Source organism: Lissotriton helveticus, chromosome 5_1, assembly GCF_964261635.1.
Source record: "Lissotriton helveticus chromosome 5_1, aLisHel1.1, whole genome shotgun sequence".
Taxonomy (NCBI): domain Eukaryota; kingdom Metazoa; phylum Chordata; class Amphibia; order Caudata; family Salamandridae; genus Lissotriton; species Lissotriton helveticus.
This window is the reverse complement of record NC_136065.1, coordinates 339,397,425-339,410,439: the sequence shown is the minus strand read 5'-3', so window position 1 is coordinate 339,410,439 and position 13,015 is coordinate 339,397,425. Positions and strand designations below refer to the sequence as shown.

Genomic DNA, 13,015 nt, shown 5'->3' with positions numbered 1-13,015 from the left:
ATGCTGACTCCTAAACCTTTTGCATTGCTTTAGTAAGTACTTAATTTGGTCTTTAATTTCCTTCTGTGTATCTTGTTTGAGCCTTAGCGCAGCTGTTGCCTATGCCTTCCGACCTTAGACTAGATTTCTTATTATGATCACCTCAGCTTGTCATTTTGAGTGAGCTTCAAACTTGGTCATCCAACTGCCCTACACCACCACCTTACTTGTGCTGAGAAATTAAGCGGGCTTTCTTCCTAAAATTGTGCCTTCCTTTCCTGTTGGATGGCACATTACTCTTTTGACATTCTTTACCTCATCTCACCCATCGAAAGAGGAAAGACTCCATTGTCCGGAACCCTCCAAAGAGTGCTCAGCTTTTATCGTTCATACCAAGGGCAATCAGTTGAACTATCTACTCTTTGTGGGGATCTGTGTGGCAAAGAAAAGCAAGGCAGTACTGAAATTGACTGTCCTGGTGGATATTCCTTTGTATAAGATCGGCAATGTGATTGTCAAAAAAAGTCTCCAGAAATGTTGTGGACCCATTCCACCAAGGCCAGTGCTGTTGCCAGTTCGTTAACACATGAAGTACCTATCCTGATATTTGTCTGGCTGCAACGTGGGCTCTATTGCACATATTCACAAGGCGTTAATGCATTGACAGCCAAGTCTGACGGGAGGGGTATTTTTGATCGCTGACCCTGAGGGACTTTTTGGTCTGAGACATTCTGCAGACTCATTACAGGGGAGATACTGCTTAGGTATCCTTTTTTTTAAGGTGAAGAATCTGCTGTTAGAAGTATTCATCAGAAGAACAAGTTACTTAGCTTCCGTAACGCTCTTCCTGGTGGATCCTCTCCCTAACTGCAGATTCTCCAGTATTGTTTCTTTCATAGATTCACATGCTTGAAGCTTCCCCGTCGTCATGGTGGGAGTCTCCCGGTAAAAGAATAACCATAGCAGTTTAAGAGAGAACTGCCTGGAAACCATAGAGTAGTAAAGCAATAGGCAACTTCTCCTCCTCATTATGTGGACCAAATTACAGCCAATCGGCTGCCAGCACCAGCCTACACCATGCCCAGCAGAGCCACCATACCTCAGATTTCCAACCGCCTTCGTGTGAGCAGGAGTCTCCCTGAGCTCAGCTCAGTTTTTCTCTCTACTGAACTTTTGACCTTCTACAGTTTGAAGTAAGGTACTGTGTTTTTTCAAACCGATCTACTTTAATATGTCTGAAGGCTCCAAGAAGAGGCTTTTCAGATCTTGCAGATCCTGTGGCAAAGCCAGATTATTTTCTGAGGACCCACACAAGGAATGCTTGTACTGCTTGTATCCCAAGCATGTTCCTAAGGACTGCAAATATTTCCGCACCTTCTCTGCTAAAACTTTCAAAGATAGAGAAGCACGCCTATTACTATGGCTTCAAAAGAAAAAATCCACAGACTGAGTCTGATGGTGAAGCCAAAGGACACACCTCAAAGCATGAGAGAGTCCTCTGAGGGAAAAAGGAGAATAAAAGACAGAAATCAGGAAAAACTAAAGAAGGTGAAACTTCTTCTCTTCCTCCAACTCCTCACAAGTCTACTTCAAACATGAAGGCCTCCGCCGTCGTTACCGTCGTCGAAATCTTCAGATATTCCAGTCAGATCGCTGACGAAGCCGTCGACGACTATGACGACTATCTCGACGACGACTACCATCTCGATGACGATAGCCTCGTCGACATCTATAACGACGACTCAGTCGACGGTGAGTGCCAGGCCTTTGTCGATGGCAAGATCTTCGTCGACTACCGTCCCATCGACGATGCATTCATTGGTCCCGTCAACGGCCCCGTCGACGAAAAAATCGTCTAAGATGACTACTGTTGGATCTCCAACGATGATAACATCTACTTACATATCCATAAAGCAGATTGTCTCATCGACGAGTTAAAAAGGAGTTTTCCACTCCCAAGATTTCGCCTCTGCTTCCATCCACTATTCTGGAGTGCCAGGAATCTGAAGAAGGGCCTTATGGAGTTGCCTATAGTCCCTCGCAGCTCCATATTAAAAGTCAAGACTCGGAAGAGGAAGATTTTCAAGAAGTTCAGGAACACCTCTTTTACAGATCGTCCAGTATGAGGCCCAAAGTGCTATGAGTCTTTTCATCAGGCTTATTATGAGGATGAAGAGGAAGTAAGTCCCAATGTTCAAGAGGAGGCTATGTCAGTGCCTGTATCTTTGATTTCTTATTTGAGGCACATGATAGACAGTTATCACCATCGTTTTCCGGAGGATAACACTTCAGTCCTTACTACTACTCCTGCAAATGTTTCTCAACCTGTGAAAGACACCAGTGGTTCAATCCCCGCCTCCAGTTCAACGTATTGACGTTCCGAAAGTAATAACTATTAGAGATGACTTCATGGATTCTGATCATGACGATCAAGCTGAGGAAGGAGAGATTCCCCAGGATGATGTTGTTGGGGATGAATGGGACCAATACATCGTTCCAACTTCTCCTGTGTCACCATTACCTCAAGCAAGTTCTCCGCCTTAGGATATAGCTGGTTTTCATGATCTCATTGAAAAAGCTGCTAAAAGGTTTGAGCTTTCTATGCCGGTTAAGGAAAGTGAGTTTCCTTTATGATTTCAAAGCGTCAACTCTGAAGTCCGTAAGAGCTATTCCGATTATCCAGCATATATGGGATGAAGGAATAAAATTGATGAAAAATCCGGCATCCGTTCCAGCTTCAATTTCTAAACTGGATAAGAAATACCACGCTCCAGAGACGGCGCCTGCGTGTCTAATTGGGCATCCTCGTCCGTAGTCGATTGTGACTCAAGCGGCACAAAGACGCTCCAAAAATCCGATTTCAACCTGCGTAGCGCCTCCTGATAAGGAGGGTAAACGAATGGATGGTATTGGTAAGCGCTTTGCAGTCATGGCAGCAGCATCTATCAAAGTGGCAAATGCAATGGTACTTAGTCGAGTTAACAGGCAGATGTAGTCTGACATCGCACCACTCCCGTCACATCTTCCAGATGACAAGGAGGAAGTAAATACAATTTTGCAAGATGAAGCCAGAGCGGCATCTGAGTCCATAGATGTAGCGATGGACTTGGTGTCTATAGCTTTTCGGCAAATAGCTGGAGCGGTTGCTCTTCGAAGGCAAGGGTGGCTCAAGTCAACATCCTTTAGGCCTGAAGTCTAATCTAAAATCATGGACATGCCTTTTGATGGAGAAAGCTTGTTTGGAAAACATATTGACGAGGCACTTCAAGGTATAAAAGCAGACACAGATACTGCTAGTTCTTTGTGATCTTTGCAGCAAGGTCGTTACCAGTCATTTCGAGGCAGAGGATCGAGAGGACATTTTCAACAACGTTCCTCTTTTTAATCAAATAGATACCAACCGTACCATCAACAGGGTTACCACCAGTACTCCTCCAATCAGCAATATCGATCCTCTAATACATCTTTTCAGCAACAAGTGAGGAGAAAATCTGCGGCAAGAGGAAAGCAAGATTCTGGTCGCAGACAGTGATATTCTTCAGGCGCCTCCGACACCGTCTCATATCAATCAATTCCATTACCTCTCTCAATTCCTACCACATTGGCAGTCCATAACATCGGACAAATGGGTATTAGACATCATTACACAGGGTCACACCCTGGAATTCTCACAAAAACCTCCAAATCGCCCACCCCTCTGCAGGAATCAAAAACATCTTGCAGCCCTCAAAGCGGAAATTTTATCCCTCATAATGAAAGGGGCGATAGAAAAAGTTCCATCAGATCAACAAGGGACCGGATTCTATTCGCACTTTTTCCTAATAAAGAAGAGACAATCTTCCAAATGGAGGCAGGTAATGGACCTCAGAGAACAAATACATAAAGAAAATCTCATTCCGCATGCTGTCATTACAGGAAATCCTTCTTTTACTTCACAAAGGAGATTACATGGTCTCTCTAGACTTTTTGGATGCATACTTCCTTATTCCGATTCACGAAGCACAAAAGGTATCTCCGATTCATGGTGGCGGGGTGCCATTACCAGTTCAAAAGTTTTACCTTTCGGCCTGAAGCCTGCCCCAAGGATTTTCGCAAAATGTATGGCTCCGATCGCAGCACATCTAAGGCAGCAAGGTCTCCAAATTTTCCTTCATTTGGACGACTAGCTGATAAAAGGTGCATCGTACCAGGAGACACAAAAGTCTTTACAGATCTGTGTGAATCTTTTCCGAAGACTAGGCCTTCGGATAAACAGAGAAAAATCCTCTAACTCCGACACGACCTCTTCAATTCCTCGGAGCAATATTGAAAACTCAGGTAGTGAAAGCTTTTCAGTCAGAAGAACGCGTAACAAAGTCTAAATCTGACAGCATCCATAAAATCAAAAAAGTCTACTTCCATCATGATCTTCAAGTCTTTGCTGAGAATGTCATCCTGTATCCCATTGATTCTCAACTGCCGTTTGCATATGAGACAACTTCGAGAATCCCTAGACAAACAATGGGATCAAGCTCTAGGTCCATTCGACGACAAGCTAGTCATCAACTTTCAAATAAAACGAGCAATGTCATGGGGTATCAGGAGCAACTTGACAAAGGGCCTGCTTTTCGAACCTCAATCTCCAAGTTACGCCATGACATCAGACGCTTCATTTCATGGTGGGGAGCACATCTGCAAGACCAAGAGGTTCAAGGTCTTTGGTCTCCGCAAGAGGCAAAACTTCACATCAATCTCTTGGAATTGAACAGTTTTCCTGGGTCTTCAAGCCTTTCTCCCCAGAATTCAGGGTTCATCGGTCTTGGTGAGGACCGACAGCACTACAACGATGTTTTATCTTCGAAAGCAAGGTGGCACAAGATCAAAGCCCCTATCTACGCAGGCACAGAAAATTTGGACTTGGCTTCTTCGTCGCAGCATAGCTCTGCAAGTAGAGCATGTTCCTGGGGTAGACAACGCAAGAGCGGATTTGTTAAGCAGATCATCCGCCATGTGCCACGAGTGGGAACTAAATCAAGACCAACTAGATTGGATATTCTATCTATGGGGCAAACCAAATTTGGACTTGTTTGCAACTCAGAGCAACAAAAAGTGCAGACATTACGCAAGCAGATTCCCACAAAGGTTCAAGAGGGAATGCTCTTCATCTCCGATGGACAGGGATGTTTGCTTATGCTTTCCCTCCTTTTCCTCTAATTCCGAGGATACTGAGAGGGGACATCAGAACCTTGCCAAATAATTCTAATAGCCCCAGCCTGGCCAAGGCAATTTTGGTACACAGAACTTCTCCAGTTGTCAGTGGAGCCCAGGATACAGTTCCCAATATTCCAAACTCTGATTTCCATGAGCAAGGGTCAAGTTCTTCACCCGCAATAGACCTCTCTAAAATTGTCTACTTGGAACCTTTTGAGCATGAGTTTCAGTCACTAGATATTCCTCAAGAATGTCGTCAAATCCTGGCAAGTTCTACAGCAATGTCTACTAACAAGACACACGGCAAAATCGAAAAGATTCTGTAACTGGTGTCTTGCACATAAGATTCATCCTTTTACTTCCTCACCGGAACAAATTCTTCCATATCTGCTTCAATTAGCCAGATCGGGACTTTCTCATTCTTCAATTAAAGTCCATTTGGCAGCAATAGCCAGATACCGTAGATCTCCAGGATGTCCATCTCTTTGGTCTCAAAGGTTAAATAAAGAATTCCTAAAAGGCTTATTCAGGAAATTTCCTCCAATTAAACGTCCTCTGCCTCCTTGGCAACTTAACATAATGTTGTCACAGCTCATGAAAGCACATTTTGAACCAATTCACAAGGCTGAGTTGCAGTTTCGCTCATGAAAAGTAGCATTACTTCTTGCTCTCACATCAGCCAGGAGAGTCAGCCAAATTCAAGCTTTTTCAATTCAAGATCCCTTCATGCAATTCAGATCGGATACGGTGCTGCTAAGAACTAATCCAAAATGTGTCCCTAAAATACCTTCTTCCTTTCATTTAAGTGAACTAGTGATCCTGCCTACGTATTTCAAGAAACCGAACACTGCAGCAGAGAAAGCACTTCATACTTTGGACATTGGGAGATGTCTTAAGTTTTATATTGAAAAGACAAAATCTTTTTGTAAATCAAATCAGTTGTTTATTGCTTACTCAGGACCTAGAAAAGGTTTGGCTCTTTCAAGATCCTCCATCTCTAGATGGATTGCATCCGCCATCGTCTTCTGTCAAGAAAAAGCGGGAAAACCTCTGTGCACAAAAGTACGTGCTCACGACACATGGAAGATGGCAACTTTAACTGCATTGCTAGTAGGTGTTTCGCTTCCAGACATATGTAGAGCAGCAACTTGGTCAAATGTCTATACATTTACCAAACATTACTTTTCTGTAATGTTTATACACAAAGGTTTCTTAATGACAAATTGTTACATGTTTTTCTTAATGAGTCTTTTGAGAAAAAAAAGCTTACGGTGCATAGCCCTGAGACAAAGGGGGTCTAGCCTAGAAACGCTCTTAGAAAAGGACTGCTATCTATTCTGATACAAGCATGTGATTCTATGAAAGATACAATACTGGAGAAAAAACTAGTTACCTGTACACTATGGTTCTCCAGTATTATCTTTCATAGATTCACATGCACCCGCCCACCTCCCCGTTTCTTCTAGGTAGACCACCTTTATCTCTGGTTACTTACAAAGCTCACTCTTTGGCGGTAGGAAATCTGAGGTATGGTGGCTCTGCTGGGAATGGTGTAGGCTGGTGCTGGCAGCTGATTGGCTGTAATTTGATCCACATAATGAGGAGGAGAGGTTGCCTATTTTACTACTCTATGGTTTCCAGGCAGTTTTTTCTTCTACTGCTATGGTTATTCTTTTACCGGGAGACTCCCACCATGACGACGGGGAAGATACAAGCATGTGAATCTATGAAAGAATGCTGGAGAACCATAGTGTACAGGTAAGTAACTCGTTTTTTCCTCACCACCCACCCATCTCTGTTCTGTGGAATGGACTTTTTTCAATCTAAAAAGATTCCAAATTCGAGATCGGCAAAGTGACACAAAGAATTCATTTTGACCTCTGTGTCAAATGACACCGAAAGTGTTCAAAAAGACTGACCTCGGAGGACTTTGGTGGTGCTATATGCTTCCCCAGGCGTAACTTCCTGGGCAGAGCAGGTGCTACAGAGCTGCACAACACCATGTAGTGGTGCGCAGGGGCTATGTTAAATCTTTCGTATCCAGTCAAATGCCTGTGAATATTTTAAAGCTGCAGAATCTACAGCTAGAGTATTGACCAGAAAGCATTACTGAAGGTATGCAACTTGATTGTCGCATTTAAGTCACTCATGGAAATAAATAGATTTTATTTTCTAAAATAAAAGCTAGAAATTGAATAGACATTATCCAAAATGTTGTTCTTGCCACCTTAAAAAAATGTCTTTGTCTAGGTACATGCCATCCCTTTGCGCTCCTCTTGGGTGATGACTTGTGCGTATGCCCCATCTGGAAACTATGTGGCCTGTGGTGGCCTCGACAACATATGCTCCATTTATAATCTGAAAACCCGTGAAGGAAATGTTCGGGTGAGCAGAGAATTGGCTGGGCATACAGGTAAGGCATTTCTTAATGGAAAAACATACTACTGTACAGGTTTGTGAATCCTCTCCCACTCCCTCCACCCCTGCACCAGCAGTACTCCTCTCACTCTCATAAGTCACCTGCTCACACAGACCGAACGCCGCTCACACAACACACATCTGCCTTCATTCTCTAAAATCTCTTTGCCCATCGGGCGCCTTGTCTTCCATCGGGTGATCAGCAAACCGCTAACGCCAATCTTCAAATAATCCAACGTTACCACATTTCCAGACACCTGGTAGCATGTCATTGTCATGCACCTGCTCAAGAATTCATCCACTAACTCAGTCATGCTTTCCAACTACACACCCATCTCTGTCCCCTATTCGGCAAATGTCATAGAGAATCTAATCAACTGACACCTCACTGACCACCTCAGCAAACACAAGCTCTTCAACGCCACTACCTGGGTCAGGCCCACCCACAGTATAGAAACAGCACTCCTCACCACCAAAGCGAAGAGAAGTTAAAGCGATACTGATGAGGACATTTCGGGCCTAGATCTCCCGCCACTCTAAGACATGCTTGTTTATATTTGACTGTTATGATTGTATGTTGATCCTTTGGTTTACTGTTACTACTTCCTGCACCTTTCATGATTGCTAAACTGTAAATCGCTCTGATACCCCAGAGGCCATGTTCTCACTATATAAATGTTTAAAAAGAAATAAAAATATTAAACGGTTTAGATGTGATTTTCCTACATCCGTCCTAATGAAGAAAAGCACACTAACTAAATGTAGTCTCCCAAAAACTCTGAATTCCTTGGGCCATTTAACTAATTTGTCAAATGTTAGTTTAGAGCCAATTGCCTTTAACCATGTACATTGAAAATCTCACAAGCATTCACCGCTGTGAAAACCAATGGCAGATTTTGAAGGACATTGCAGCAGACCTTTTCCATTTCTATATGTTGGCTTCTGAATTCTGTTTACCAAAGGAGTTGGGGTGACTTACCCTAGACAACAGGGAATCTGACATGCATCCAGCTTATGGTGCATCTACCACCAAGCCTTTTGCTCTTTCCACTACCCAGTGGTAAAACAAAAATAAAGCCTGTCTAATTGTGTGTGTGACAGTTAGAAAATGGCTGCTAGTAGGGCAACATTTTCTCTAGGAGTGTAAAGATGGGCACATCTGATGTCCCTAGGTTATAGGACTTTTACTTCTGGATACATCTAACCAGATTCCTCACCATAGAATACTCCCCAATCTCCAGCTGGATACACAGGAAATTTTCAAGCAGAGCTCCCGCTCACCCCTAGGTGACTTGGTGCAGCTCTGTGCTAATTCCACACTGCCTCGAGTGATGGAACGTAGCTTGCATATAACTGCCATCCCTGTATCCTGATGTCCGTTCCTTCCTTTCTTTCGCCACCTTCCAACTTGGCTTTGTAGCTCCCAACTTTGCTCCAAATACTTTTCACAGTGTGCTAGAGAATGTTCCCACCAAAGCGAAAGATTGAAGTTGTGCCCCAACTGAAGATGTTGGTCATGAAGCTTGTAGCAGACTGGTTTAGCGTATGGTGCTCACTTATTCAAGTGAGCACCTTGCACTAATCCAGGCAACCCTTATGGTGAATTTAGTAGTCTTAGATGACCATAGAAAGCTCTGCGGTAGCTGTGGATAGCGGCCTTCAGGCTTATCTTGAAGGGGTGTTAAGCAGCTTGTTTTACCAATGTAATCTGTCGTGTTTGCCAGATGAAGAAGAAACCAATCTGTGTTTAGCAAAAATAAGTATTTATTACTGCACTATCACATTGGTATATCTCCTACCAGACAATGACACAATACACAAGAATACGTCTGTCTGTGACTAGGTGGTCTGTGTCTGGTGGGAGAACCAATTGGGCTTGGTAGCCGCACCTGGCATGGAAGACTAAAAAGAAGCTATGTTGGAACCAGCAAGGTCCAAGGGACTCGCTAACAGGAGAGTCTGAGCAGGCCCAGACCAAGCGGGAAAGCCCACTGAAGCAGCAGAAGATCCACTGTAGGACCCACAGGCCAAAGGATTAGGAGTCGCAAGAGGATTTTGAGCAGCCCACCAAAGATAAAGGCCCGCGGTACCGAGGATGCAGTGAGGACGCTGATCTTGGTGAGGCGATGCTGGAGCTTTTTGGAGCCTGGAGATCTCTGGAGTGGAGTGCAGAGCCAACAAGCCTTGGCAACAGCAAGTCAACACGGTACAAGGGTTTGGACCCAGCAGTTCAGACGAGGGATACTGGCCTCAAAAGTAGAGTGGACGGGTCAGGCCTCGAGGGATTTGCAAAACACCACATGTGTTGCTGAGCCTCGGAAAGTCATAGGACAACAGGAGCAGCAGACCGGTCAGCTTCATTGTGGTACCTGCAGATGCAGGGGACTGCCTCCTGCACTCGAAGGAAGATTTAATTCAGGTGCCCTTGATGCCCACAGGTCTATTGAACCTGGAGAAGGCACAGACCACAAAGAAGACTTGTAGAGGGAGACCATGAGCAGCAGGAGTCTTCTTTATTGCAGGCTCTGTTACAGCAAAGTGTCAATACAGTCCACAAGCTACATATTTTCAGGGTTGAGATTATCCCATGGCGAATCTAAGGACCCACCCACAGGTAAGCTCTTAAGTACTTTAGGAAAGGTTTGGAACAACTCAGGGGTCCTCCAAGAGGAGGGGGTGGACAAAGGGGAACATACTCCCATGTCCTTTGTCCAGTTTCACGCCAGAGTGGGAGCCCTGGGCTCCTTAAACTAGCTCAATCTGGAGTATGCAAGGAGTGCACCAAATATGCCCTACAGAGCAGTCTGGTGCCGTTCGCAAGCGCCCCAGCCCAATACACAGGAAACCTATTCTACCTTCCCCTGCTCAACTCACCAGCTGGAGGGTAGAATCTTGTCTGGGGTCGCAGCAGCACTAGCTTGCTGGCCGACCTTGAAAGGCTGTTACCCAGAGCACGAGGTGGGGGTTAACCAAGGGAACCCCTCAGTACATGGAATTATACTTTCAACACTGGAATCCGTGTTGGGGGTATGAGTACAAACTCTTTGATACTAAACACGACCGTTTTCGGTGCAGCCACTATATAGTTGGATATCTCGTAATGATGTCCACTCTATGTATTAAAATGGCTGACCGCACTTACAAAGCCTGGAGAATCGACTTGGGGATTTGTTGGGGTGTCCTGTCATGCACCAATCACCCTCCCTCATGACTGAAGAGCCTGCCATAGGGGTCACTTGTTGGTTTTAAGTACATTGACCTCCGATATAAGGAAACATATCTGAGAGGTGCAAGCACCAACTCACACAGGCTGCAAGGGAGAAGTCTGGTTTGCCTATGCCCTGGGTACCTAAATACCATTATAATAGGGATTTATAAGGGTACACTAGTAGCCAATTGTGGAGGTACCAAAGTACTTACTATGTTCAATTTAGGGGAGTAAGTACAGTTGCAGGGGTCATGATTAGCAGGATCCCAGCAGACTAGGTCAAAATCACACTGGCAACAAGCATTTGCAATGCAACAGGTCTCGCATTAGGAAAGTTTGAGCTATTGGTATTGAAATGACACATTTTGTATTGGTTTTGAAAATAGCTAAATTAATAGCTTTGTCATTTACAATTCCAATAGTTTTAACTTATGCAAATGTGACACCTGTAGCATTTGTAATGCAATATGTTGTATTTACGTGACTTAGATATATTGATATTACAAATAGCAATGGCTTTTATTTTTTTTAAATTAATACTTAAGTTATTGTAATTTATAATGGCAATAGCTTAAACGTAACTGTAAATAACTTTTGTGAAGATTACGTTCAGTGTATTTTATTGTGACGAAAATCTAAGAACAGAAATTGTTTAGCATAGGGATTTTGCTGCTTCTGTCATTGAATACTGACATATAATACAGCAAGTAACATTACACCTACAATAAGCCAGGGCTATTGGCTTTGTCAATGGCTGTAAGTTGCATAAGAAAACAAGAGAGCATTGACGGTAAAACATCAAAGATGAAAATAAGTGAGTTATTGGAGTGGCAAGTGCTTAGTTGATTTTTCATTAGAAAGTGAACTCACTTATCTCTTGGATTGTTTAACTGGCAGTGCATTCTGAATGAGTTCATAGTGAACTTGTGTATCTGCCAGTGTTATGTTTGTTTCTGTTAGTCCTTTGATGCTACCTCTCCTCGTTTGTATGTGTGCGGTATATCCATCTAATTTGCATAAATGATTTGACAACAGCCTGCCCGCAAGTATGCTAAAGGTAGCGTAATAAGTTTGCCTGCACTAGGGCATTATTGTGAAAAGTATTTGCTAGTGATCTTGCTTTGATGTGCCTTTAATCACTTTTAATGTGTTGGCTCCATTTTGGGAGGGAGCGGGCTTGCTAGGAGACCGAAAGATGTCAACACTGTCTGAGAGTGAGGAGAATCGGGCCTCCTAAAGCCTGCAGGATGAAGAAAACGCATAAGTAGCATTATTTTGACTCTGTGGGAAAAGCCTCATGTGAAAGCGCGTTTGCTCATATGTTTATAATTAACGCGATATGCGGCGGGGAAGGGGCAGAGGAGCGTTTAGAGAGCAAGCAAAGCAATGCATCGGGCTTTGCAAGCTGGCGGCTGCGCGCTTGCACGCAAACGCTAGGCCAGCAGAAGCCTGGGGTAGTAGCACTTTTAACAAGTAACACAAACGTTCTTGTAAACAAGCTCTTGGCATTGCTGTGGGGGGGCGGGGCGGGAGCACATTGCTTTGAAGTCTGATGGCGGGGGCTGGGGGAGCAGCTTGGGAGCGCATTCCATTGAAGTCTGGTGCGAGGCTGATGGATTTGATGTGCAAGCGCGTCTCTCACGACTGGATCACATGAACTGCACGTAATCTGCGCTTGGTCAAGAGTTTGTTTCGCCTACTATATACTCGCTATTAATCCCTGCGGGATATAGCGAGAACTAAAAAGTAGGGGTAACCATGAAAGCAGATCCTACATTGCTACAGAGCTGTGCAAGGTGTGCCTTTAGTGCTTGGGCTCAGGCTGTGACTGTGTGTAATTCTGCCCTCATGCGCCTGAAGGTGATTTAAGACCCGGAGACTAAGCTGTATGTTTTCAAACACAAAAAATGACTTCCCTCATGTAGGTCTTGCTCCTAGCTGCTGGACCAATCTCCTTCTTGGTCACAGGGTTGCTCCTTCATCTGTGCCACTTACAGCTCTAGGTCTTTCTGTGAATCCAAGTCCAAACGCAAAGTGAAGCGTAACTCAACCCCATCCCAAACCTCTATTCCAAAGAGAAGGGGCAGTCATACTGACTTCTCTGGTCATTCAGCCAAAGTCTCAGCTGCTCCTGAAGTGCCAAGATTTTCCTGATCCATTGTCTACCTCCCAGCCAATTGAGGCCGTTAAACACATGCTGCAAATTTTCAGAGTGCTTCT

General features: G+C 44.2%; 1 protein-coding gene across 1 annotated transcript in view; it reads left to right on the top strand.

Annotated features, from left to right (window-relative positions):
- The window catches only part of GNB1 (G protein subunit beta 1), a 381,574-nt gene that overhangs the window by 284,012 nt on the left and 84,547 nt on the right, over positions 1–13,015 (top strand). Inside the window, exon 6 of the mRNA XM_078642454.1 lies at positions 7,420–7,582. Within this exon, the coding sequence (XP_078498580.1) occupies positions 7,420–7,582 (163 nt within the window). The remainder of the gene's footprint in view (positions 1–7,419; positions 7,583–13,015) is intronic.